Source organism: Diorhabda sublineata, chromosome X (assembly GCF_026230105.1).
Source record: "Diorhabda sublineata isolate icDioSubl1.1 chromosome X, icDioSubl1.1, whole genome shotgun sequence".
Taxonomy (NCBI): Eukaryota; Metazoa; Arthropoda; class Insecta; order Coleoptera; family Chrysomelidae; genus Diorhabda; species Diorhabda sublineata.
This window is the reverse complement of record NC_079485.1, coordinates 12,968,636-12,996,169: the sequence shown is the minus strand read 5'-3', so window position 1 is coordinate 12,996,169 and position 27,534 is coordinate 12,968,636. Positions and strand designations below refer to the sequence as shown.

Below are 27,534 nucleotides of genomic sequence, written 5' to 3'. Positions count from 1 at the left end.
TTTATTTGTTTATAATTTTGAGAATTTCCTACATCAAAGAGTACCGGCGGCACGTAAAACCGCCGCCGTCATCATCGTCGATAATAATTGAAGCCCGACCGTCATCGTCAATAGTTAGGTAATACTGGTACTTCTATGGAACATTAAATAACGCGGTACCTTTCGAACAATGGAACGCGCTACCTTTACTTTTCGAAAACATAACACGGAATTCTATTTTTGGTTTACAGTATACTATAACAAAACCTTTCTTATTCTCAATTGTTCGAGTGATAGCGATAATTATCACAAACCACTTATTTCTTTCTGAAATTTCTGAAATGAGTGAGATTAATTGATCAGCTATAAATGCGGAGCATTCTCCAGCGCCTTAACAAGAAATAGATCCTTTGGGTTGAAGTACTTAAGTACTTATATATGATACAGTGAACTATACACAATAATGGAATCGGACCAATTTTGAAAGGTCAGATCTGGCTGGAATATAATATTTTCTTGGAAACAATTATGTCTCAATCCATACGAATGTAGGATCTATAAATCACATTATACCTTTTGAGATCTTATATAAGTACTTAGAGGTATTTATAAGAAATAAAAGCAGACGTAACATATTTTAAGTTAATACCGCAACCGCATCTGGCCGAACATACCCGCCGATTTAATCCATAACAAATCGAAACAAAACTAAGTCGTAAACAACAAAGAAAGGACGATATATCAATTTCTAGGTTAGCGTTACCAATAAATCATGTCCAAATAACTCACCAAATTGACACCTACCTTCCTTATAGAATCCCTTCCTCTCTACACGATATTTACGTCAAGCTCCTCCTCCATCGCTTCGTACCACCCCACAGAAAGGAGTGGCTAAATAACCAATCAGTGCAACGACGTGTGTGGTCTTCAGATCTTTATTACATTTTCTGTTGCCAATTTAACGATTAGAAACACGGTAGGGGGGAGCAGAGCATCGCTAATGATACTTCTCAAGATAGTTCATCATCATGTACACACACACACATATATATATATATATATATATACGAGGGTTGCTACTTAAGTTTTGATATGGCAACGCAACACTGACGTGAATATGTCAAATCTGACGTTGCCATCGATCATAAAGTTTGACATTTTAATGGTGTGCTATAGTAGTAAACATTCATCTTGATCTAAAAATGGAATTAAATTAAATTTCTATAGGCATACTTGAGCATAAATTGACATTTGGCTACTAAAAAGATTTGTTCTCATTGGATACCGCATAATATGACAGCCGCTTAAAAAAGCGTCGTCCCGATTGGTGGAAAGACATGTAGAAAAAATGGAATCGCGGTGCTTCGAAAGACGTATAAGATCGTGCCAGCCGACGATTCATGGATCTAAGCATATGAACCCGAAACTATTGGTTTTATTTGTCTAAATAATAAGAATAGCGAAATATGAAATATTCATTATCACACGAGATAAATGACGTAATAAAATTTGATTGTGGTAAATTCATTTAACGACCGTAACACCGTAACGAATCGTTTATATTAGGTACAGGATATTTCCCACAAAATGTGTGTAAAATGTGTGAAAGAATCTTTATAATAATTAATTAAAAATTAATCATTTTTGCAATTATGAATTTAATCTATTCAATAACATTATATATAGGTACATATATATACATAAGTATATAGATATATATTAATTTCTTATTTCTTAGACCTTTTGATATATTATTGCATGTAAATGTTCTTGATTTTAGGTCTCTTCTGTTTCAAAATTGGTTTTTTTTGATAGTTTTTAAAAGAAAGATAAATTTTGACGTTTCGACTTTTCTTTAACTCTTTATATGATATTGACACTGACAATTTGTGTATTTATATTGATCACCTTCATCATGAATATCAAAATAAGGATACAAGGATTAGTACAAGGCACTTGATATATAATATTACACCAAAAAACAGAAGAATTAATATTATATATCAAGTGCCTTGTACTAATTGTGACGCTGTCTACATAGGGCAAACATATCAGTATTTAGAAAATAGACTAAGAGGTCATCAATACGATAAAAAAATAGAACTGTATTACGAACCATGAGATATCAAAAAAACAAATTCAATTATAAAGATTCAAAATTCTTGAAACGGAATCTAATATAGGAAAAATAGAATTTTTAGAAATGGTTCACATTCATAAGAACGAAAAAGCTGTAAATGATAAATAATTTAAGTAAAATTTATAGCTCTATTTTGTAAATTCTAATAAAACTACAAATATTGATTACTGCTATATATTTGAGATGTAAGGACTAAGGAAAAAATTAATTTTTATTATTAGAACAAAGGTCTAAGTTGATTTTATCCTTATTTTGATATTCATGATATTCATTTCCTTATAAATTTTAACATTCAAGATAAAAAGGTTTTTTCGAAAATAGCAAACTTTTTTCTAATAACTATGAGGGATATTAAAACTAAAAGGATTGAGATCAGGGATTGAGAAAATGTTAATGCAGTTGGCTACGTTTGAAAATTTGATTTTCTCCATACTTTTTTATCAAATAAAAATTCAAAGTGAAAATTGATGTTTTTCAATCATGAAAATAAACGCCGTGGAATTGTAATTGTAACGCTATCTGTCTATGTATAGATCAAAGTATGTTTTCTGTCAATAAATCGAAGGAAACTTCTTCAATGTGTAATTAAAACAAAGTCTCCATAAATAAATTAAAGAAAACTTCCTTTATTAAATGTATTTGAATATATAGTATAGTATTAGTATTTATATTCCACAATAGATGACTCTAAATGTTTTTTAGAATAAATGTATGTACTGGAACAAGTAAATATTTACATCACTCATAATTATAAACACTTTTTTTATAATCACTTACTATCGTAAAATATTTCAATTTCTCATTTTATATCAATTCTATGAAGTTGTAAATGCCGCGACATCTGTATATGAATGGATAAAAATTTTTGCTTCTAAAAATAAATCATCGGAAACTGTTTTTTATTGAATGATTATTAATAAGTTCTACAATAGATTACCTTCAATATTTTTTCCAGAACTCATTTATTACAACATAAAACGAAAGACACTTATATTGCTTATTATATAATTACAAATTTTGTTTGCAATTACGTTCGACCTTTCAATTGTAAAATATTCCTCTTAAATTTTTTATTAACACGACACCTATGTGTAAATAAACAAAGCTTTTTCGATTCACACTTCATTTCTTAATAAATTATAAAAATTTTTGTTCAAAAATAAATCTTTCAATTGATGATTTTTTATTTAAACTTTTACTGATTTATTAGAAAATGCTAGACATACAGATGAAAAGAGCTTCTTGAGAATTCATTTAAAGGAAATGCTAATAACATTGCTTGTCCTCCAAGTTGCCAAATAAAACGTGAAGGGTCTATCCGGTCGGATCGTGAGTGAACTAAGAATTCTTGGGGTGATTAATCGAGTTTAATTGCCGTATTTTCTCTTTATAGCTAACAGAAAGAATGTGCAATTACAAACTTTTTAATTTGTCTTCTGTCATTTTGAGTATTTTCTTTAATTACGTTTTTCACTGTCAACGCACATAATTAGGAATCAAATAATTGTTGAATATGTTGTGATAGAAAGGGAGAACAACAAATTATTTTTAATTAGGGAGGCTGCGAAATTACTGTAAGATGCTTCCAATTAAATTGTTTCTATCATCACCAATTGCCGAACACATTTGTATGGCAAATTTGATGTTATAAGGGAGTAACAAATAACCAAATGTAGTTTTTCTTAACTTTTGAGGATTGAAAATTTTGTGACGTTGCCAAAGAGACATTTTCCAAGATCTAGCGAAACTGGATGAATTGGTGTACAGATATATTCATGTCAACGTATAGCAAACAAATTTTTCTGAATTTAGAGAAACTACACAAAATCTTTTTATGTCGGTATATATAAAGCAAATTATGAACTTTTGAATTTTCATACAGACCAGTGTTATTTTAAGAAAACTTGAATTCAAACAAAAACATGACAAAATAAGGAATCTGTATTTAAAAAAAAATAAGTTTTTTAGCAATTTCATATTTTATTAAATCAACAAATAAATATAAATGGCTATAATCTGTGATAGAATCAAATAAATTTTCGATGCCCAGTTTCTACTAATAATGTTTCCATTTTAAGATTTATGTCGTTTGTGATATAGGGTTGAAGCGTCCAACTAGCGGCAAAAAACATCGCTTCATCTGCATTTCTAACATGAGCTGTATGTTCCAAAACCATATTTTTAACCTCAAATTAAATGACAAAAAAATTATATACTTCAATTCATAATGTAAACATACCTTGGATTCTTCCGAGTAGCTAGCAACTACAGTTTCAATCAAAGTAACCATATCTTCTACAGTTAAAGAAATAAATACAGGATCAACTCTTTTTTCTGTTTTACTTAATGCTAATATTTGTTCTTTATAAATTTCCAATTTTTCTTTACAAGTGTTTAAATGTTTCGTAATTACGTACAAGTCGTTTATAGCATCTTCTAATTCGTTAGAATATTTGTTTATATTTTCAGATTTCAATAGAATGATTCGTTTAATAGCTTGTGAACCTTTTATGTGATAATTATTCCAATTTTGAATATTGTTATAAATATCGGCAACTATATCCCTAATGACTCGAGCAGATCCCGTTAAATTTTTATTTGGAGAAAGGCTTACAGGACTCTGAGGAACTGAAATTATTTAATAGTTAAATTTCGTGTCATAAAAGTAAAAAAATACTTACGTTGTAAAGGTTGAAACTTTGAAGGCGTTAAAGATTTATTCTGCATCTTTTATAATGAAATATGAATATATTGCTACAATTTGTTCAATATATTTTAAAAATGTTGTCAATTATTATGATTTTTGTGATTACATTTTAACCTCCAAAAAAAGTCTTCTTTTTTAAAGACTATCATACATTGGAATTAGTTTCTTGCAGATGCGCTATAATACTCTCCACCTTTATATTCGATAAAATAATTTTAATATGTGATAATTAATACGTAAATAGTAGGTTGAAATAAATTAAATAAATTAAATACGTAAATTATACTATTTGAGTATGTTTGGATGAATTATTTCGCAAAATAGCTAGGGCCAGGAATATTTTTCAACAAAAAGAATCAATTTTATAATTAATACTAATTTACCTTGCAGTATAAATAAAATATTTTATGTTAATATTTTTTAAAATATAGTTTTGAATACACATTCAAGAAAACTAAATAATTTAGAAATAAAAAAGAAGAAGCTATTAATGTCAATATCACAATTTTAGGTTATATTATTCTGAAATAATGAGTTGTTTTATAAATTCAAACCGATTCAAATATTTGGATATTCCTGTAATAAAAAAATCTTTATTCTATTTTCAAACTAAAAAGACTACCAGATATAAACCTCTCAGAAATTTTTGTACACACGGTACGTATTTGATCTACTTTGTAATGAGGTACTTACTTTAGAATACACGTTTTATAGATAAACTCGACGAAAAGGATAGTTTTATACCGTTTCTTCAGAGGATAAATCTAAAACGTTCAGAAGCTAAACGTAGTATCGTAGTACAAGTACAATCACCACAATCTTTCAAAGAATTATGGTCGTTTTGCAATTCTATAGGAAACGTTAAATGTATGTTGCATTATTCAATCGGTATTGAACCAATGGTAAGATTATATTTTTAAATTACCGTCTTTTTCCAAATATATGTTTTTAGCATTTTATTATTGTCGAATTTGATAAAGAAACAGACATCGAGAATATAATGAAGTCTGGTATTTATGCAAATAGGAGTGTAGGAATGCCAACAAAATCTCATTTTTTATGGTTTAAAGCGCCTAATAAAAAAAGTTCTATATTAAAAGAGATTAAAAAATCTATCCATTTATCAACAGAATTCGGAACTAGGATAAAAGACGAAGAAGAAATAAGAATGACATTAATTAAATCTGTGAACGTAAATATTTTAGATTTTATTAAAAGATTTAGAAATAATTCAATTAAAGATTTCAGATCAGATAAAGACTTTATATGACATCACTAAATTAAATGATATTGGAACTCGTTTGAGATATTTAACTGCCTTACAAATAGAAGACTCTTTAAGGGGAATGTTTCCTCATGCTATTGCTTATCCTTTCGGATCCAGTGTGAATGGTTATGGCAAAATGGGATGTGATCTAGATCTGTTTTTAAGACTTGCTGATGATAAGGTGATTTGTATACATTTATCCTACTATCTCTTTCAATATAAAATATTCATAAAGAAATAGAAAATCGTGTTGATAAAACTGTCTTGGCAAACTTTGTTGTTCTCCATATCTTGGGAAAATTATAAGATTGATGATATGTTAGTGTATGGATAATATACAGTATTGTCAGACATATCTATATTTCTGCAATATTAGGATAACTGTAAAATAGAAACATAGTATATAGAAAATTGCCTTGCCTTGATATCAATATCTCTGTGTTGCCAAACTTATTTGTAAATTTGACGGATTGTCAAAAAGAACAATGCAGAAACGGAGATGTTGTAAAATGTAATTTTTTCACATATCTAGGGAATAGAAGTTGCTGATAGAGTTGCTTATAAGGTAGGCGGTGTTGCTGAACATTTTCTTCTTGAGGTAGAGAAAATTCATGATTGAAATTCAATGACAATAAACAGTTTTTTCTAAGTTTTCATATAAATCTTTTCAATGGTACAATATTGAAATGTACATAATTTTTTCTCAAAATCTAGATACCTATAAAAATTGCTGTTATGGTTGCATATATAGGATATTGCTCTGTTGCCAAATGTAATTGTCTAAAATATGTGAAATTTCGTTAAAAAAAATATTTACGTTTTTAATATCAGATAATAAAGAAAGTCATTCATTTCCTTTATATATTTTATGTAGATAGACGAAAATGGTCGATTAGTTTTCCACTGCAAACCCTTAAACGGATCGGATAGATCGACAACACAGAGATGCATGGAAACGATCGGCGATATAATCCACAACTTTTTACCAGGATGCGGACAAGTTCGAAGGATCTTGCAAGCGAGAGTACCGATAATTAAGTACCACCAACAATTAACCGATGTCGAATGTGATATATCGATGTCGAATATGTAAGTTTACAAAACCCAAAAATGGAAATTTAGTATAATTATTTTTTTTGTGTAGGTCTGGCGTACACATGTCGGATTTTCTATACATTATGGGAGAATTAGACGAACGCGTACGACCGTTGATATTCGCTATCAGAAAATGGGCGAAAGCTAAAGGAATTACGAATTCTTCTCCTGGTAGATGGATTTCTAATTTTGCTCTAACTTTACTTGTTATTGCGTTCTTACAAAATCCCTCCTATGGAAGACAACCGATTTTACCATCTCTGAATAAACTTACGGAATTGGCGGGTCAGTATTTGTTGGTATAAATAACGTTCAAAATAAAATGAATAAATTGAAAAATCATTTGAAAATTAGTTAATTTGATAAATTGAGTTGGTTATTCTTATACTGAACATACTGTTTACATTCTATAAAGATGATAACTTGCAGAAATGTACAATACATGGTGTAATTTTTAGTGTCGGTGTAGTGGTAGTGTAAACAGCATGTTCAGTTTCAATCTGAAAAATGCCAGTTTAGATGTCGACCAATCATGAATTAAAAGAATGACAAATGACAGTGACAAACAGCAAATGATATGATTCAATAAATAAATGAAATGACATATACCAGTTACAAATACGATGACGATAATTCGAAAAACAAAAAACAGTAGATAACAATTATAATCATTGTAAAATTGAATAAAAATGATAGTGAAAATCGTTTAATAAAGTGAAACGTTAATTCGAAAAATAAATGGGTCAATAAGTGACAGTAACAATGACTATGACATTGACAATAACGAAGATAATCATTACAAAATTGGATAACACGACAAATGACAGTAATAATGATAATTATAAAAATGAATGAAACGGGCAATGACGCCTGACATTGACAATTACAAACATTTGAAAAGGAAATGAAACGAAAAATATATGGAATAACAAAAACAGCAACGAAAAATGACAATTACAATGATAAATGACAGTTTTATTGAAGAATAACACCGTCAATAGTGACATTTGTTTCATAAATGACAGTTACTAAATGACTTTACTTTATTCGAGAAATGAAATGATGAATGACAGTTACAATGACGAATAACATTGACGTTAATAACAAAAAATGAAACGACAATTAAGAAGAAGAAAAAAATATAATAAAACGATAAATGGCAGTTACAGTAACAAATAACATTGACAATTACGATGACAATCATTCAAGAATCAATAAACAAATGTTAATTATACAAAAAATAAATTAAACGGCATGTAACAGTTATGATGGCAATAATTCGAGAAACTAATGAACTGACATATGACAGTAAGTTTATTGTCGATAACAAATTCAAAATTAAGTAATAAAAAGGTGAAATGAAAACTATTCCAGGTGCGAACGACCGGTTCCTATTAGAAGACGGTACAGACGTTTCTTTTTTAAGAGACGTTCGTAAATACAAACAACAAAACGAAAATCGCGATTCTTTGGAACAACTCGTACGACAATTTTACGAACATTACGCTCAATTCGATTTCGAAAAAAAGGCGGTGTGTTTGAACGAAACGGTAGACGTATCGAAACCGGAATTCAGTCCCATTTATATAATAAATCCGCTAGAAAGAGGATTGAATGTAAGTAAAAACGTTAGTACAGAAGAAGTGATTCGATTCCAACGGGAAGTTCGAAACGCCGCTTGGATTCTAGAATCGCAAGAATCCAAATCAGACGATTGGGGATTATTATCGTTGTTATATGATAATTCCTCTAAAATCGTTAATCGAACTAAACCTGGACGATTAGTGGAAGTTCGTAGTTTATTCGATAAGGAAGCTGAAATGGAAAGAAGAGGTCGAAGTAAGGTAATTAATAAACGTCGGTAACGTATTTTTTGAATAAATTTTTTTCGAATTATTCGTTTTATTTCGTCCCTTTATCCATCCGCCCCTCGTATTGCATCTCATACTTATACTGCACCAATTGATTAGTTATTTGGTAATATCGTACTGCACAGGAATATTTTCCGTTTTCTCTTCGCATCCTACCAATTGCACTAATAGAAGAAGATTTCCGTTTATCCTGGGTAAGGATACCCAAGAGTACACATTCACCCCAATAGACGGTATCTTATTGACTTACTGCTTGAATAGAAAAATACTTTTTTCTCGTATCTTACTAATTTTGTTATTTTAAAAATATTTCTCGTTTACTTATTGTATCCTTTTGACCGCGTTAATTCAAAAATATTTTCTTCTCACCCCTCGTATCGCATAACTGCATCCACATTGTGTCTCATAACCATTTGTCTGCATAAATTGAATAACACATTCTATTTGCCCCTTATTTGGGTTAATTTATATCTATTTTCATCATCTACTGAGTGCGTCATTCAAATATTTTCCATTTACCACTCTTAATCTAGAGACAGCGTTTTTGTTTTTAAATAGTCGTCTAGATTTACCCTTCATATTCTATAATTTTCGGTAACTGAATATTTCCCTGTTATAACTTGTTTCTCAAAATTTTTTGATAAATGTAAAAAGGTGGTAGTAAAGAAAATCGCAATTAATGGGTTTATTTATTGAATTTTTTTACTAGTAATCAAACTTACTTTAAATATTGATCATAATAACAATGTTTCTAAAAACAACAACAAAATACTATTACAGAAAAAACTAAGTTATCACAAATTTATCTAAAAATATTTTCCAGTACAAAATTATTACATAAAATTCTCAAAGATACATTTCTAAAAAAAAACACCAATTCGTTAAAATACTATCAATTAAATTAAAGGTTGAACACAAAAATATTGACCAATTTTATAAATACATTCACCAATGGAAAGTTATATTTTTTATGAGTAACATGGACTACACTATTTTAAAATTAAAGATCCTCATGAAAATTGCAACAATGTATATAAAAATGCTCATCCAATCATATAATGTGGACTGCAAAAACTATGAATTATACCTAATACTATATTAAATAAACTTTTAAACAATCATAATTCCTATGGAAAAAATTTGCATGATCATTTATTTACAAATTAGTGAACCAAGAAAAAACGAAGTGCAATATAGTTAATACTTTAGTTAAATAATTTGAATTTTACATTACAATGTGATCATTATAGTATCGAAAATATTTAGATTACGTTCTCGAGCAAATTACTGCTAATACCTAATAAAAAAACTAAATTTAACAAACTAATCGAATTATTGGTTAGTTTTCTTCAAAATGTTCGGTACAATTTTTCTAAGATGTCTGCTTTTGTCTTTGTGCTTGATGAAATTGGGTGATGTTGAAGTTTCTGGTGATACCAGAGGCAATTGATGTATAGGCAGAATTTGTATAAGAAGTGAAGATGGCGACGTAATTTTCGTTGGGATAGGCTGACTAGAATCTTCAGTAATGATGGATGTAACGACTGCCCCTGTACACCATAAATAATTTAGTATATAAAGAAAAAAATGTCTATGAATTTACCTTGATTTGTAACTGTTCCACATTTACTATGTAGCAATTTGAGGTCTTTTAATTCCCTTTTCAAATTTTCATTCTCCTTTCTCAAATTTGCAAATTGTTCCATCATTTCCTTCAACATTTGCCTTTTCCTCTTCCTACATCTATTTTGAGCGGCTCTGTTCATTTCTCTCAATTTTTCCAGTTTTGTATTGACTACAATTTTTGATTTATTTTCTTTGCTGTTGATGCCATTTCTCGATTTATCATCATTTTTATCATATATTAAACCTTTAGATAAAATGGGTGGTGACTTATCTTTAATTAATTTATTTTTAATGTTTTCTTTTATTTTTTTTCTAACGTTCACTGAAGAGTTGGAATCGTTACTAGTACCAGGAATTAGGCAAACTTCACAATCACTATTATTTTTTAAACATTTATTGTCAATATTGTGCGGTATGATATGGGGAGTATGTAAAGTATCATCTGAATTATTATTAATATTGGATGGTGTAATCACCGTATCACCGTTTTTAACTGCTCTCTTGAAGATTTCGTCAAAAGGATTGACATTTTGTAAATCTTGAAATAAACCTATTTCTTCACAATTTCTGATGAATCTAGTTGGTGTTGGAGTTTGATCTGCCACATCGTTCGACGAAATTTTATTAACTAACCCCAAATTTAACATCATTTCGTGTTTTTTTCGGTGCCAATCTAAATGATCTTTATTAGTAAAAGTCATATCACATCCTTGTACATCGCAAGCAAAAGGTTTTTCTTGAGAACCTTTTTCTTTCTGCATATTATCACTATAGATACGTAAAAATGTAACAAATACAATTATTTATTTGTCGATCATTGCAAACTTATATTATATATAGTAACTAATTGGTTTGTTATTTTTCATTATTAAAAACAAATACTTAACCCCTTAACTACTAATATTCTTCTTCTTTTTCATTAAACTTAAGAAACGTCAAATTTCATCTATTTATAATTATTGAATATTTTTTCAACCGATATATCATTTTTCTTCTTTTTAAATTTCTAATTCAATATGTAATATTTAGATCGTGTTTAGTTTTCAGTAATGCCGAAGCACATAATAAACAACTGAAAATTTTTGTCTGATAAACACAAATTCTTTTTTTTTCTATCAAATATGTCTTTTTTTTAAACGTCAAAATGTGTCATATTTTGTGGCAGTTTAAAATAATTTTTATGATAAATCAAATGACTAACATTTTTAATACTAAGAATAATACACTATCTTAGTTGAAATATAAACTCTTACCAGTATATCATTATTTTTTTAATTTATTACATTATTAATTGAATCCTTAACGTTATTCAATATAGCTGGTAAATTTACGCGTCCCAAATCAACAATCGAGAAGACGAAAATAATCTTGACATTAAATTTGACAAATGTGCAGTTCAAAGTAAAGGCAGCACAGTGATTTTGCATTTTTTATTAAAAAAAAACGAAAATGGGTTCAGTTAAAGTTATAACGGACGAAGCACATTTTCAAGCCGAACTTACGAGTGCCGCTACTAGACTTGTAATTGTAGATTTCACTGCGACTTGGTAAATAAAATATTAAATATGCATACAGACATCTGTTTATTAGTTTTTTAGGTGCGGGCCTTGTCAAAGGATAGCTCCGGTATTTCAACAATTAGCAACGAAATACCCCAAAGCGGTTTTTTTAAAAGTAGACGTTGATCAATGTCAAGAAACTGCAGCGGCTCAGGGCGTTTCGGCTATGCCCACATTTATTTTCTACCGTAATAGAACTAAAATCGATCGTATACAAGGTGCAGATCCTACAGGTTTAGAGAATAAGATCCAACAGTATTATGGAACTGATGATACTGAAGAAGGAGAAAGTGTCGCTGGACATGTAAGTAACTTACTTTTTCTTAGATAAATACTTATATTGAGATCACTTTTAGATGGATTTATCTCCGTTTATATCAAAAGTAGAATGTGAATGTTTGAACGAAAGCGACGATCATCCTTTTACTCATTGTCTAACATCCGGAGGAGGATATTTACAGTCAGATTGTGATGAACAAGTAAGTAAATGTAAAATATTGAATTGATTGATATTATGTATATTTTTTTCAGTTAATAATCTCAATTACATTTAATCAATCTGTGAAGATACACAGTTTGAAAATCAAAGCTCCATCTGATAAAGGTCCTAAAAACATTCGAATCTTCATCAATCAACCGAGAACTTTAGATTTTGATCTAGCAGATAGTTACACTAGTGTGCAGGATATAACGTAGGTCGATTCAATATTTATCTTTTATAGATTGAAGATTACTTCAGTTAAAAGTGACTTGAAAATATTCACCCTTCAGTTTTGATTAATAGTATTTCGATGGTTGATTTGTAACAAAAAATTTAATTCATAGTCTTTTTGGGGTCAATTTTTTATTTATAGCGTTTCTAAAGTAATTAGATTTTTTGATCAAAAATTTCTAGTGTAATTTCATATAGTATTTTGATGTAATTTTAGATTGACGCCGGAAGACGTCGAAGGCAATAATCCAGTGAATTTGAGATATGTAAAATTCCAGAACGTCCAAAACATTCAATTTTTCGTCAAGGATAATTTGGGAAATGAAGAAGTGACTCAGATCGATCATTTGGCTATAATTGGATCGCCGATCAGTACTACTAATATGGGCGATTTTAAACGCGTCGCCGGTAAAAAAGGAGAAAGTCATTAAACTTTGATTAAATCTCGTTTTTTACCTTTTTTAGAATTTATTAATTAATAATAAAATATATGCAAAGTGGAAAGTGATTTTATTTAAAATTGTTTTAGACATTGCATAACTATATTTCTTAATTTCATTCTTAAATTTTCGTCTGCGTTACAAACTACATGAGTGTTATTGTCTTCTAATTGAATTAGTGCATCTTCGTCTTGCTGAAACGAAATTTCAAAAATTTAACAAAAAATCTCCAAATAAAAAAATTGAATTGTACAATTAAGAGATTTTTAGAATTCAACAGTTAAATTTCTTTTTGTATTTCGTGAGTAAAATGAAAAAAATATTTCGATAGAATAAATAAAAAATTTATAGTATTTTTTAATTAAAATAGAATGACAAAATCACTATTAATAGAATACCATTATATAGTCAACAGTTTTATAACTTTAAACTTACATCATTTTCTTTTGTGAAAGTTTTTATACTACAGGGGAAGAATTAAATGTTAAATCAGATACATACCAAATGTATAACGACGACGTTACCTCCTAATGATTCGACTTTAGCGTCGGTAACACCCTCTTGCGCTAATTTTTGTAAAAATTCATGTGAATTCAGGGCGCCCCATTCGTATTTGATAGATTGATTAGTAGATACATTATTATCCTTAATTTCCTGAAAACGTCGAATTATAATCGATTGGGTAATAAATTATTGAATCTGTGTTGCCGAACGTAGATTTATTTCTATGAGAAATAGTAAATTAATGAGACATTGTTTAAGGAGCACATTTTAAGACATCCCGATATTGCCTAACATACCTCCAAATATAGAAAAATACATCAGTTTTCTTGGAGCACATGTAAATGGAAATTGATGATTTAAGTAAAAATGACTCGTCATAAATAAGTTTATGTAGATATGGTGGTGACAAATATACTTTTTCCTAGTATTTGAGGAAGTCGACTATTTTGTATTCAGAAACCAAGTAATCGTCTTCAGAGACTGAAGATAAACTAAAACCAAATAACTTGTGTATACTGTTTTATATAAACCTTCTCCCGTGAAAATTAATTCCAGCGGGAAAAAAACCCTTGGCGGGATTATTCATATTCATTCCTTGACTACTAAACTATGTAAGGAATCGGCCTTTTATCCCTATTGCTTTAAAATGCACCTGATACCTTTCAATCCTGTTTATACAAAGGGATTGGAAGGAATATTTAGCATAGTGAGTTTTAAATATGTTTAATCACATTAAATTAATTGTTGGGCCATCCTAAGGATAAAATACCAAATTTTGAAAAAAGTGGTATATATGAAATTAGCTGTGGTGATTGTGAAAAATGTATCCAATAATAAATTTTGAAAAGCATTGAAATTGCTAAATGTAAGAAGGCCAATTCCTTACAGCCCACCCTATAGTTTAGTAGACAAGCAATAAATGTGAAGATTCCTACTAAGGAGGTTTTCCCTCTAGAATTAATTTTCGCGGGAGAAAGTTTATTGGTTAGGTTAGGTTAGGGAAACAGGCAAGTCAAGTTATTTGGTTGTAGTTTACCTTCAGCCTCTGAAGACGATAACTTTGTAATCGCGCGTCTGACAGTGTAATTTTTCGATAATGTCGGGTAATAAAAGAATCGTTATATAGCCATTTATAAGAATGCGGTATTGATAAATGTATTTTGTTTATATTGATGGATTTTTTTGTCCAGTTATCGTTATGAGTTATAATGAGATGCGATGTTGCCGGACATAATTTTTTTGACGTACCTGTATATTTCGAACATTATCTTTAACGTTGAGACATCCCGTTACTGTCGATAGACTGATACCGGGTTTCACTTCGACGGGGACGATTTGTCTAGCTACCGTCGTATCGATATAAACTTGACCCTGTTTTCTTTTTAAAGGTAAATTCAATACCTCGCCCCATTTATAAGGTATCACCGAACTTTCGCTATGATTGCCGATAACTAGTTCAGTTAAATTCGGCGCCGAGACCGGCGGTTGCGTGTAACATTCGGGAACGACCAAAGTTTTCGGTTTTAGGTCTTTGATCAATTTGTTGGCTTGAGTAAAATTCAATGAAGTATCGATTGCGCAATGAGCCACTTTTATTTGTAACGGTTGGTAAGGAGCGAGAGCCTCGATATAATCGAAATCCGGTTCTGTAAACAAAATGATTAATTTGTTGATATAGAAACTTTTAATTACATCATCTTTTAATTAATATGGTAAAACACAAAACAATTTTTATTCAGCAATATCAATTTTGTTTTCATTACATTGGAGATCATCACAAAACGATAAATTTTGAAGTTTCGACTTTTCTTTAAGTCTTTATCAAAATATGATATTGACACTGACAATTTGCTTATTTATAGTGATCTATAGATCACCTTCATTATGAATACTAAAATAAGGATAAAATCAACTTAGAACTTTGTTCCAATAAGAAAAATTATTTTTTTTTTGGTTTCCACACCTCAAATATATATCTGTAATCAATTAAATTTATTAGAATTTACATAATAGAGCTATAAATGTTACTTACATTATTCAGATCTTTTTTATCATTTATAGCTTTTTCGTTCTTATGAATATAAACAATTTCTAAAAATTCTCTTTTTCGTGTATTAGATTCCGTTTCAAGAATTTTTGAATCTTTATGTTTTTTTGATATCTCATGGTTCGTTAATGCAGTTCTATTTTTTTTATCGTATTTATGACCTCTTAGTCTATTTTCTAAATACTGAGATGTTTGCCCTATGTAGACATCGCCTTACTACAAGGCACTTGATATATAATATTACTTTTTTGTTTCTTGGTGTTGTAGATTTTAATTTAGTGAAATATTTGGATAATGTATTATGTCGTCTATGACTTATACTAATATCATATTTATTGAAATAATTCTATAATTGTTGGGAAAGTCCTTGTACATATGGTAAGCAAAAATGTTTTATGTTTTAATGTTTCGTTTCAGTTTTGTTTTTAAATTGATTATAGTATCTGTTCATCTTTTTCTTGAATATGTTATTTATCATTTTTTCTGGATAATTATTTTCTTTAAATGCAGTTTTTGCTTTTTGAATAGCTAAGCATAGCTTATTGGAACAAAGTTCTAAGTTGATTTTATCCTTATTTTGATATTAATGATGAAGGTGATCTATAGATCAATATAAATATGCAAATTGTCAGTGTCAATATCATATTTTGATAAAGACTTAAATAAAAGTGGAAACAAAATAAAAAAAACTAATTTTGAAACAGAAGAGACCTAAGATCAAGAACATTTAGATGCACATATATAGATATATATATATATATATATATATATATATATATATATATATATATATATATATATATATACATGATTATAATGAAGAAATTTATATAAAGGTGGTTTAATTACCTGTAAAGACGATACAATTACGTGGATTGTTACCCCAGAGTTCAATGAATTGAACGACGTCGCCGAATCGCAAACTGGGATGACCGCAAAAAACGACGCAAGGCTAGAACATTTATTTAAAAAAACGAATCGAATTTTAGTTGATTAAACAAGCTATTTACCTCCTGAAAATCGGTACTGAAACCTTCGGAAAAAATATGTTTGAAATGTTTCAATTTGTTATTTCTTACTAATAAACCGTGTGGGAACGGTTCGTCTGGTAAATAAACTTTGTTCTGTTTAACTGATGATAACCATTCGGCCATAATATTAGAATACGCTAAAGACATATCGGCTACCGGAGATACGAAAAACATCGGACAATTTGATACACCCAATTCTTGCATTTTGCCAGAAAGACATTCGAAAAGATCGTAAACTACGCCTGTAGGGTAACAGGGTATGAGTACGTTACCGCCGCCTCTCAACGTTAAACCTACAATTCAAATATTTAAAGAAAAAAAAAGGTTATTAATATATACGTATAAATAATAAATACGTATGGTAACAATGCAATTTTCAAACATTTTTATATAAAAAGTGATCGAGTTTTTCAAAATCTAGAGATAAAAAATATATTTGATGGAATCACTACTCAAAAAGTATAAATAAAATTTCTTTAAATGTTTGGAAATAAAAGTATATGTTGAAATAAAATTTCTCTAAAGTCAATGAAAATAAGTACATTTGGAAACGTCTCTGTTTCCAATATTTATACTGACAATGAGTCCAATTACCGGAAAAACGAAAAAAAGTTGATCAACAATGTAATTGTCATGAATCAAATTTAATAATTGAATATACTAAAATGAAAAAATAAAAAACACATATGTCTGATGGAACAGCAATTAAAATATTTTATTTTATCCAGGTTTTATCAAATTCCTTCCATTCTTAGTAATGCTATTGAAATTAATTTATTTGAGAAAATGCACTCACCAACGACGACACAAAGTACTCCCAACATAGAATCCGGATTACTGATTGGAGTTTGAGTTAAATCTGTCATTATTAAGACATCGGCGTTTTTTAAAGCGTGATGATCCATTGGTCTCGGATGTGTGGTTAATGTACTAGACCCGCTCAAATAAACAATTTTTTCATGTTCAGTACTAATTATCCAATTGGCCGAACCTAAACACAAACCTGAACTAGCTGGAATTACTTGTAGCGCTCCATATACGTCCTACAAAACAATATTTTATTCATTTCATTTCACAAATAAATAAAATTACCCACGATTTTTTCGTTGTATCCCACCATTTGTATTTTAGATAAACTCGAGTTGACATTACTTTTATTATAAATTTGTTTCCAAGATTTTGGTTTGAAAGCTTCATTTAAGGGATAGGGACATTTACTTATGAAATTTTTCCATTGCGAAGCGAAATTATATTTGGGACATTGTTCGATATAAAGAACTATTTCTTCTAAAAGTAATCTAATAAAAATAAAAAAATTAGACAATTTAAATTTACTTATTGAAAATACAGACCTTCCGAATTGTAAAGTTGGTTCAGTAGCGTAAATAGTGCCCTTAAAGCCCGTACCTTCCGTTACGAACGGTAAAGCCATCATACATAAATAATTAGAAATTAATATGACATCTACTTGAGAAAAATCTATCAATTTATCTAAAGGTGGACAAAATTCGGGTGGTGAATCTACGAACGCCCTATCGCCGTTTTCCTTCAGCTCCTAAAATTCAAATAAAATGAAAAATATTACTAATTGTATCAATTTACATACGCCTTCTAAATCGGGGTCTATCGTATCGCTCGGCATCCAGTTTGGTAAATTCGACAATTTGTTGGAAGGTACGAACGAAAGCGGTAAAAAATTTAAAAGAGATTGCATTGAAAGACCGCAATCCAACATCATGGTTATCTCACGAAAAGTTAAAATGTGACAGGGCTTATTAGGATCGTTACTTAAGCAGTACTAAAAAGAATATTTCGATTACTTACATACATTATATCATTATAAGACCTGTATACTTACCAGCTTCATTTTTAATTATAAATAATTTTTATTATTAATAATTACACTCTAAGCATACGTTATGTTTATAACAAATTTCAAAACGTAAATATAACCATACTTTTTCTGCATCTTCTTCTTTCATTACATTCCTTCCGATTTCAACAATTTACCCAGCTTATTTCTCCTATCGATTTTCATTAAATTCGTATTACAGATAATTTACCGACTTTCGAAAGTCACTTTGCTTAATTTTTTTTCTAAAAAATTGAAAAGAAGAAGTGATTTTTTTTTATATAAATACATGTTAGTAAGTAGTTCGCTAAATATACAGTTTTTTTTCGAAATTGTAAGCTGTAGCATTTATACATCTAGGGCCTCTTATAATTTGAATATATTAACTAAGAGAGTAGTGATGTATATTAATTGTAATAATATCCACTTACCTTAAAAACGAAATAGAAATCCAAATTCAAAGATTCTCAAATAAAAAATTATTCTAAATGCACAACCAACGAAACTCAACAATAACACAACGAACACAATACAATAATGAACTCAAATTGCAACTTTGCTACAGGCACCCAAAATGAGAAACTTTACCACAGCTTAAGGGTTGAATATATTTTAAATAATTTTGGCGCCATCTGTTATTGGGGTAATTCGGCAATCAAAGCTAAGAAAACACGTAATTCAAGCTACGACGTACAGTAAGAAAAGACGTGCTGTGGACGCCAACTCTCCACTGCCATCTATTGGTGGCGTCCACCTCGTCAAATGATATCCTCATAAGGTTAACCTACTATCCTATTCTTTATACAATGCCATTGTATAAATAATGTGCAATTCTCTGATCACAAAAGATGTCTGAACATTATGAGATTCATTTGTTAGTGTTAGTAAGCTAGTGATTGTGGCTAGAAAAATAGTTTCTTTTTTAGCTAGAAGGCTAGTAAGACAACTAGTACGCTAGTATCTCATGCGGTCTTGTTTTCATCTTACTCACTTCAATTGTGTTAGCTGAAAATTAACTGGCATCATGTAAAGAACAATAAATTGTTTTATACCAGGACAGTATTACACTTTACTAGATTGCTATTCTAGCTCCCCCTTCTCCTGGGCAATGTATATACATTCTTAAATGGGGAACAGCAAACGATTAAAAGTATTTTGAATATTTAATGGATTACTAGGAATTTCTGTCAATTGTAATCTGCCACTTTATTGCCCATATTATTAAAATTGTAGGCTTCCAGTTGTTGTTTGTATCAACAATTCATATAAATTAATCCTGTTAAACCTTCAGGATGAATCGACACTCAAAATTGTAAAGAATGTAATATCTTTTAAAGGACTATATTATATTACATGTCACAAGTTGGTTATAGTTACAGTATTGTATATGGAAAAAATAATTTCTAGCGTCCTGTAGTTTACAGTAGAAACATTACTTAGTTATTACTTGTTTCTGATTTATGAAATATTAACTTGATGTTTTTTGAATCTAATGAAATTTTGTGAAAGCCAATGCTGGCACATGAAAGTTCATGTTTTTTCATGTGTTGACGATACAAAAATCAATGTTTTCTCTCTACCTTTTAAGAATACTTGATACATAAAAATAATTTGAACAAAAATTACAACTAGAATAAGATTTTCTAATGTACTACTTTTTTTCACAAGGTATTGAGATATGTCACCAAACACACTTATATTATTTGAATGAAATATTTTTAAATATTTTGTGTTAAGTCTTAAACAAATGTTTCAGATACTAAGAATATATAAACATTTTATAATAAAATGATAACATTCTACGTCATATGTTTAACTAAATTTTTCTTGTAAATAAAGTACAAGTAAAGTACTAATAATAAATATTTGCACTCAATATAAATACGTGATCGTTTGATAGAAAATCTTGTAATTTCCTTACAAATTGCTTTATTTAACATTCAGATATTTTTTAAATTCCTATAATAAGCCATAAGTCACGATTCAACGTTTCTATTTTATAGCAAACTACAAATTTTAAAAACAATTTTAAAAAGTATAAATAAAACAATTATATTTGAGTAATAAAATTTCCCATTCTGAATGAAATTAACTAAAATTATACTATTTTCACAATATATAGAATAGAATAGAAAAAACTAATGAATTTCGTCATAAATATTTTTATTGTTTTATAATGTTGTGGTTTTCAAGATTTATAGACCTATGTCTAAGCGAATAAACCACTAATCCAGTCAGAAGACTATAACATACCTTTTAAAGGCATCAATCATTTCTTTGGGCGATGTCAATCAGGCTTCATGCAGTTTATCTTCAATTAAATATTATGGAATACCAAGTTGAAGCTGTTAAATGAATGGAACCCAACAGTTTAATATTTGTGTGTCCAAATAAAAAGCTTGTTACATGCAATTTATCAGCTTGCATTGTCGCGATGCTTTGGATTGATTTTTTGTTTTGATTTTCGAACTACTGATCGGTCTTATCTTTCTTTTGTTCTTATTATTATTATAATCATCGAATATTTATTGTCTACTGAATATGGTAATATATTTATGTGTTTAGTACATACTCATATATTTGTCAATTTAATCAGCCGGGGATTGGAAAATGGCATAATTATTCTTAATTTTATGAGATGATTGTTTTTTGGTTCTTTTATTCAAAACCAAAAACAGAAAAAAATACATAAAATTCCTACAATTTTGTTTCTTTGAAAGATAATCCTTACATATTCGTTAAAAACTTTTATCAATATTTTTTTTACTTCCACCATAAAATTAGCGCAGGAAGAGTGATAAAGCATGTTATGTAGGAGTATTTGTTTCAAACAAAAGATAAGAAGAAGAATGATTCAATACATAAATATCAAAAATAAATGAAACATTTGATTAAAGAAATAATTGATAAAAAATTGGAGAATTCTTTTTACTATTCAATTTTAGTTGCCAGTATTGAAATTAAAATTTTAATCCGCGAGCTTATTGAGAATTTCGCATAAATGGGCACGACGATACTTAATACACTTTATACCATAGGTGGGGAACCTGCGGCCTCCGCGAGGTTCTTGTGCGGCCCTTTGCCACCTAGTACAAAATGGTAGAGTTCGTTTCAAACAACTATTGTACATCAACGCCAGTTGCGTGAAAAATCCCGCCAGACAGTCATATTGTAACATGACGTCAGAATACTAGTCTGAAACGGATCCTAGCACGCATGAGCGAGGCTCTGGCCCACAGACCATCCGTTTCAGACTTGGACACTCAATGTAAACAGTTTTCAGCGCCCCCAAGTTGCAATAAGAATGAACTAAACGAAAAAAGCCGGCTTATCTGTGTGTGTTTTTCCTTTTTTCTTATTTTTTTCCTTTTTTTATTTGGAAGGAATATTGGGAATTAAGAAATTGTAGAACTTTCAGGTAAGGGAAAAATTATTTATTTGTCATACAGAGCAGCCACATGCTAGCAGACGATATGTTTACATCGATATTGATTGGTTGCATCATCGATTACACAGAGCAATTGATTAGTCAGCTGATTGTCTTTGCAAAAAAAATTTAAATTAGCGCTAGCAGCGCCAACTACCTTGTCTAAGAAGTAAACAAAACTCGATTTCAGATCTCCCATTTGAGTGTCACACCTTGCTTTGGCTTCTCTGACTCGCATCTCTCAACGCTTCTCTGTTGCGATCTTCAGTTAACAGTGCATGCTTATAACAATTACATGGTTTTTATTGTTTTTCTAGAATGTTGAATATCCATGCCTTCGAGAACATGCTCGTCGTTTACTTTCCTACTGTTGCGAGACAACATTTTCTCTCATGTCAAAAATAAAAACAAATTTAAGAAGGCAAATTACACATTTAAAGGATCAATCAAAGCTGTGTGTTACGAAGATTACTCTATTACTGATAACTAATGTTTGCATCTCGATACTAACGCTGCTGTGACCGGCTATTCTTGTGATACTTGCAACGTCCAATATTTTGAAGAATATAGCCAACTACCAAACTGTTGTGATTTGCCAGTATCACTTCATCAGTCAGTATTTCTGGTTCAACTTTTATTCCATTAATTTCAGTATTGTGCGTAATGTGAAAATGGTTAAATAAATTTATTCAATAATTTTGTAGCCGCTTCTGACCTTTTTTCTAACATTATACTGGTAAATGCAATTAAATTTTGTTTAAAATAATTCTCGTCGAAGCCATATTTTTCCAAATTATTTAAAAGGTATTCTGTAATGGTGGATGGAAAAAAAGGAATCGTTTACGTTGATTTTATTTATTTCCAATTTTAAAAATATAATTAGAGTAGATTCTTAACCTAATGCTGTAGATTCATCAATGAGAATCGAAATATTTCCACTTGTTTTAATAATTTCTGAACAAATTCTTAATTTCATATTTTTGAATATGTGATTAATTATATTTGTGCAGGGATATCTGGCTGGACCGTAAACCAGGTGCCAAAATTGGCATTTAATTCTTGCAATTGCAATAAATTATAATAATCCGAATATGGTCGGTCGTGTTTGGCTAAATAATAAGCAGTTCTAAATAATAAAGACGTGCTCTTAATAGACGCCTTATTTAAATTGTCTATTACATTTTCTATTGGCTGATGCTGTTCGCTGCTTAAATTTTTTTCTGAATTAATGTGCGCAGTTGTTTTCGTGTCTTCAAAAATTTTTTTTCTTAATATGACGTTTTATCTTTACTTTGATAACAGTAGTACTTATTAATCTTATTATTACATTGTATGTAATAAAGGTTTTAATGCATACAATAGTTTTGTGTGGCACTTATTCACTAACTAAAACTTCCACTTTCTATAAATGTGCTGTCGCAAAGATGGTTTGACACTGATTAAAAAAATGGTTTTAAATACTCAAATTCTTACACTAAGGGTGGGAAATGTAAAAACCACAAAGATGGGAATCTCCCAGCAATGCACATTTCAGATGAAAATCGGTACGTTTGTCGGCATTTTTCTTAGCATCACTGTAATAAACTAATAAAGTTTAAAACATCTACCAATACTGGAAACAGACATCTGAAAATTCTAGTTCACAACAAATGTACAATAAAAATTCTTAGCATTACCATTTGGGTATGGCAATAAACTATACCAGGGATGAGTAACGTACGACCCGTGGGCCGCTTGCCCAAGGAGTAGACAAATTAAGGCCTTGGCATCAACCAGGAAAAAGGGATATTATTCGTTTCTTGCCACTGAACGAATAACCACCCTATCTCCACCCTTCCCTTGATAATGGCGAGTGGGAGTCGAAACGTCGAGTATATTTAAAATTTCAATGCGGTTCAACTCGTGAACCTAGTTCTTTGGTTAATTTATTCATATTTTGATAGTTTTGACTTAAAGAAAAGTCGAAACGTAAAATTTTATCTTTTCTCCAAGCCGTTTCGACATAGTTGTATATATATATATATATACAATTTTAATTGATAGAGATCTAAAATCAAGATTAACAGAATCACCAGCTCACCAGTTAGCTCAAGACCAGCAGTGATTAATAGCGTTCCTTTTGCATGAAATCTCAGATAATATGATCCCATTTAAGTGTAGCTTATTCAATACTACCTCCCACTTAATTTTACTCAAATCAGAGAAATTGAGATATACATATTTACCTCTCTCTTTACAGATGCAGCACCCTTTTTTTTACGGAAATAGCTCAGTTCGCTCAGTATTTGACGGATGATTGAAAAGTTTGAGGTTATATTTACTTGTTGTTTGATTAGTGCCCACTGAGTAACATCGTAGTTAAGATTTGCGAATTTATTTTGCATTTTTTGTTAGAATACAATGAACTGGATGCATTTTTCAGTCTGTTATTCCATTTTATCAGCTTTATTCAAAATAAATCAGATCATTTGTAAAAGGAAAGTGTGTTAGTTTCCTCGATGTCCATTTGAAATTATTGACCACAAGAGCTGAAATAGATCCCCTTGATTTTTAGATTAGTTAATTTACTGGTTAACTTTTGTCTAACAATACCCCGTGTTGTATAAATTTGTTGTAATTACCTCTGGCGTACACTTTGCATTAATATCAGCATTCCATAGAAGAAATGAAACTTGATTAAAATTTTACTTAACAATTTCTGCTATTTCAGTTATTCTTTTTCCTTTTCTCCGTTGACTTCTATAACGCAGTCGCCGATTTTAAGACCTGCTGCACTCATTTTATCCACACTTACTACCCAAGGATATGGATCCCATTTGCTCCTAGTCAAATGGAACCCGCACTGCTCACTATTTTTTTCGATTTCAATTAATCTTATTGATGGATGATAGTGATCTTCGTCAGTCTCTGCTAACATTTTGTATTGAAATGGATTAACAACAATTGACTTTTAGTATGCATTTTCACCTACATGTTAATTTTTCAAGGTAGGTAGTTGTTTGCCTTTAGTAGCTACAGAATACCATTGTGCAACGAATAATTGCTTATATAAGAATTCATACACATAAAATTCAAGTTAATCAAGTGAAAGTCACTATAATAATTTTAATACGTTTAGGTCCTCAGTAATAAAAAAGAATACACAAGTTACATCTAGAAAAATACAGACGACTTTAAAAATTAAAACGTAAAAAGATTATATTTCATAAATACTTAATCAGCATTTATTTTAATATTCAAAATAACAGGAATTCTTGTAAATACCATTTTAATGAATTTTGTTAATTTAATTGTTGAGCTCAATTAAATTCATTCAACATTTGTAAAATTGTAACTTGTTTTTGTGAATGAAGTTTTCTAAAAATAAAATTTCGAAAGTAAAATTTGTAACTCGGTTTTATCATTTGAAATTCATATGTATAAATATAATGATTGTTTTTACGAAAATTTTATAGTTATGTGTTCAATCAGTTTGTTACATATTTTTACGTCACACACGTCCAGTGAATGATGACAACGGAAATTTATCCCACTTATTTTCAAGTTCGTAGACTTCCAGTAGGTAGCACAATATATTATTTACATAATGTAACTACAACATATATCATCTTCAGATTGATGAAAAGTATCAACGTTGAAAACCTTTGTTATAATACGCTTTTAATTTTTGTAATATTATCTAATTAATAGTTGAAAAACAGTTAACAGAAAACATCCATGGGCGGAGAATTTATTCTCACACACTTAGGATGAACTTTTTCAGAAACCAAAAATAACACGTTTACACTTAAATACAAGCTTAATGACTAGATTTATGACGATTTCTGAAAATTCCAAACACAACGTTATAAGTGTAACCTGTCGTCAAAAATGCAAGCAATATTACTTGTTGGCTTTTCAGAGCCGCAAATTAATATCCATTGTCGTTTCAATGATAATGATATTTTTCCATATTTGATGAGTTTAAAATAAATTGTATTGCTAACATTGGAGCAGAATGGAATAACCTATTGTCTTATCTTATTTCTTGTTTATTTATTATTATTATTCATATTAATTATGCAAAAGACTTATGCTGCCGGTATTATTTACCTATCCCGGATACAAAGTATCAAAAGGACTAGGCTCGGTTCACATAACGAACTTGCGCACTGTGTGGCAAGTATTCAATGATACAGGTTTCTGGATATCGGCGAAAGTGTTTTTTGGTAATCTCAGTTTGGCGATGCTATCGTGCAGGGTCTTAGGCACGACGCCAGTTGCTGACATAATAACTGGGACTATTTTCGCTGTGCCACATCTGTTTAATCTCAATTGCGAGATCCGCATATTTGGCCAGTTTCTCCTGGTGTTTGTTGAGAACGTTATGGTGTTTGTTCGGACTGAATTGACTCTTCTCTCAACCACCACGATGCTAGGTCTGTCGTAGTATAGTCTAAAATTGTCATTTTCAAGCACCTGGTACTTGTAATACGGTGTATAAGTATTGAGAAGACCAAACTTGTTGGCCAGTTTTTGGTGAATAGTGTTGCACACTTGGTTATGCCGGTGTAGATAGTCGGTATTAGCTAATACACTACAAGCAGATGTTGTATGTTGGATAGTCTTTTATGTTTTTGGCACTTTCTGCATTTGTCAGATTGAGTGTTCGGATCCTTAATAATATTTTTCTTGTAGTTATTCGTGTTAATAACTTGATCCTGGATAGCCATCATGAAGTCTTCGATCTCTGGAAAGAGATTGCCGCTAGTAAGCCATCTGTTTAAAGCTTCTTTGTCAAGATGCGACTGGTTGACATCGTGATGATGTCTACCGTGTAATGCCTTTCGTGACCACTGTTCTAGCTTCTCGGTGTCCAATACTATATTTAAGTCAGATTCTGGCGATGCGACGTTGAGGAGTGAATAATACTTATCCGCGTTGGATATAACTCGGTGTAGAGTTGAGATTTCCGATTTAGTATGAAAGAATTCACGTAGTTTCATTACCTGTCGAGAGTGCAGGCTAAGAAGGTCAGTCAAGCCTCTTCCACCCTCTTTTCGGGGTAATGTTGTTCTAATAGTGGATGACTTCGGGTGGTGGTTGCTGTTCTTCGTTATCATTGTTCGTATCAACCTCTGAATACCCTCTAGCTCTGTTTTCGTCCATTTCAGGATTCCAAAAGAGTACGTTAACCCGTTCGCTGCGTGTGACGCCTAATGGCGTCAAACGATGCACCTACTAGGTGCGTATGACGCCATTTGGCGCGTCAGTAGGTAATATTCTATATAGCTTAGA

The 27,534-nt window shown here is 30.2% G+C and overlaps 5 protein-coding genes across 6 annotated transcripts; 2 read left to right on the top strand and 3 right to left on the bottom strand.

Annotated features, from left to right (window-relative positions):
* Positions 1-4,079: 4,079 nt before the first annotated feature.
* On the bottom strand, positions 4,080-4,957 carry LOC130450972 (cyclin-dependent kinase 2-interacting protein-like). Its single transcript, XM_056789736.1, has 3 exons — positions 4,801-4,957; positions 4,359-4,747; positions 4,080-4,305 (listed from the first exon to the last, which is right to left on the bottom strand). Exons 1-3 carry the CDS (start codon positions 4,844-4,846, stop codon positions 4,147-4,149), a joined length of 594 nt encoding a protein of 197 aa, XP_056645714.1. The 5' UTR covers positions 4,847-4,957; the 3' UTR covers positions 4,080-4,146.
* Positions 4,958-5,318: 361 nt separating this feature from the next.
* Positions 5,319-9,748, top strand: LOC130450660 (poly(A) RNA polymerase, mitochondrial). Its single transcript, XM_056789174.1, has 7 exons — positions 5,319-5,483; positions 5,541-5,728; positions 5,779-6,018; positions 6,068-6,274; positions 6,968-7,182; positions 7,238-7,473; positions 8,563-9,748. Exons 1-7 carry the CDS (start codon positions 5,357-5,359, stop codon positions 9,051-9,053), a joined length of 1,704 nt encoding a protein of 567 aa, XP_056645152.1. The 5' UTR covers positions 5,319-5,356; the 3' UTR covers positions 9,054-9,748.
* On the bottom strand, positions 9,736-11,782 carry LOC130450661 (uncharacterized). Its single transcript, XM_056789175.1, has 2 exons — positions 10,663-11,782; positions 9,736-10,609 (listed from the first exon to the last, which is right to left on the bottom strand). Exons 1-2 carry the CDS (start codon positions 11,444-11,446, stop codon positions 10,392-10,394), a joined length of 1,002 nt encoding a protein of 333 aa, XP_056645153.1. The 5' UTR covers positions 11,447-11,782; the 3' UTR covers positions 9,736-10,391.
* A 267-nt stretch (positions 11,783-12,049) lies between these two features.
* On the top strand, positions 12,050-13,478 carry LOC130450659 (thioredoxin-like protein 1). The gene is made up of 5 exons (XM_056789173.1): positions 12,050-12,232; positions 12,284-12,548; positions 12,601-12,723; positions 12,776-12,936; positions 13,174-13,478. Exons 1-5 carry the CDS (start codon positions 12,135-12,137, stop codon positions 13,385-13,387), a joined length of 861 nt encoding a protein of 286 aa, XP_056645151.1. The 5' UTR covers positions 12,050-12,134; the 3' UTR covers positions 13,388-13,478.
* Positions 13,448-19,397, bottom strand: LOC130450657 (integrator complex subunit 9). 2 transcript variants are annotated; one of them, XM_056789171.1, is made up of 11 exons: positions 19,262-19,397; positions 18,837-19,075; positions 18,585-18,776; positions 18,331-18,533; positions 18,075-18,276; positions 17,775-18,021; positions 16,958-17,271; positions 16,797-16,899; positions 15,149-15,546; positions 13,898-14,050; positions 13,448-13,590 (listed from the first exon to the last, which is right to left on the bottom strand). In XM_056789171.1, exons 2-11 carry the CDS (start codon positions 18,843-18,845, stop codon positions 13,471-13,473), a joined length of 1,941 nt encoding a protein of 646 aa, XP_056645149.1. In that variant the 5' UTR covers positions 18,846-19,075; positions 19,262-19,397; the 3' UTR covers positions 13,448-13,470. The 2 variants fall into 2 exon arrangements, with proteins under 2 accessions (XP_056645149.1, XP_056645150.1); XM_056789172.1 differs by lacking the exons at positions 18,585-18,776; positions 19,262-19,397 and having other exon boundaries at positions 18,837-18,943.
* Between the last annotated feature and the right edge of the window lie 8,137 nt (positions 19,398-27,534).

Bases quoted from the DNA above. Each gene is read 5' to 3' on its own strand.
- LOC130450972 (XM_056789736.1), bottom strand. From the start codon at position 4,846: ATGCAGAATAAATCTTTAACGCCTTCAAAGTTTCAACCTTTACAAC. The intron at 4,748-4,800 runs GTAAGTATTTTT...AAATAATTTCAG, and splicing joins AAAGTTTCAACCTTTACAAC to TTCCTCAGAGTCCTGTAAGC. The intron at 4,306-4,358 runs GTATGTTTACAT...ATTTAATTTGAG, and splicing joins GCTACTCGGAAGAATCCAAG to GTTAAAAATATGGTTTTGGA.
- LOC130450660 (XM_056789174.1), top strand. From the start codon at position 5,357: ATGAGTTGTTTTATAAATTCAAACCGATTCAAATATTTGGATATTCCT. The intron at 6,275-6,967 runs GTGATTTGTATA...TATTTTATGTAG, and splicing joins TAAGACTTGCTGATGATAAG to ATAGACGAAAATGGTCGATT. The intron at 7,474-8,562 runs GTCAGTATTTGT...AAACTATTCCAG, and splicing joins TAAACTTACGGAATTGGCGG to GTGCGAACGACCGGTTCCTA.
- LOC130450661 (XM_056789175.1), bottom strand. From the start codon at position 11,446: ATGCAGAAAGAAAAAGGTTCTCAAGAAAAACCTTTTGCTTGCGATGTA. The intron at 10,610-10,662 runs GTAAATTCATAG...TATGGTGTACAG, and splicing joins TGGAACAGTTACAAATCAAG to GGGCAGTCGTTACATCCATC.
- LOC130450659 (XM_056789173.1), top strand. From the start codon at position 12,135: ATGGGTTCAGTTAAAGTTATAACGGACGAAGCACATTTTCAAGCCGAA. The intron at 12,549-12,600 runs GTAAGTAACTTA...GATCACTTTTAG, and splicing joins GAGAAAGTGTCGCTGGACAT to ATGGATTTATCTCCGTTTAT. The intron at 12,937-13,173 runs GTAGGTCGATTC...ATGTAATTTTAG, and splicing joins ACTAGTGTGCAGGATATAAC to ATTGACGCCGGAAGACGTCG.
- LOC130450657 (XM_056789171.1), bottom strand. The intron at 16,900-16,957 runs GTAAATAGCTTG...TAAATGTTCTAG, and splicing joins TCAGTACCGATTTTCAGGAG to CCTTGCGTCGTTTTTTGCGG. The intron at 14,051-15,148 runs GTACGTCAAAAA...CGACGTTTTCAG, and splicing joins ATAATGTTCGAAATATACAG to GAAATTAAGGATAATAATGT.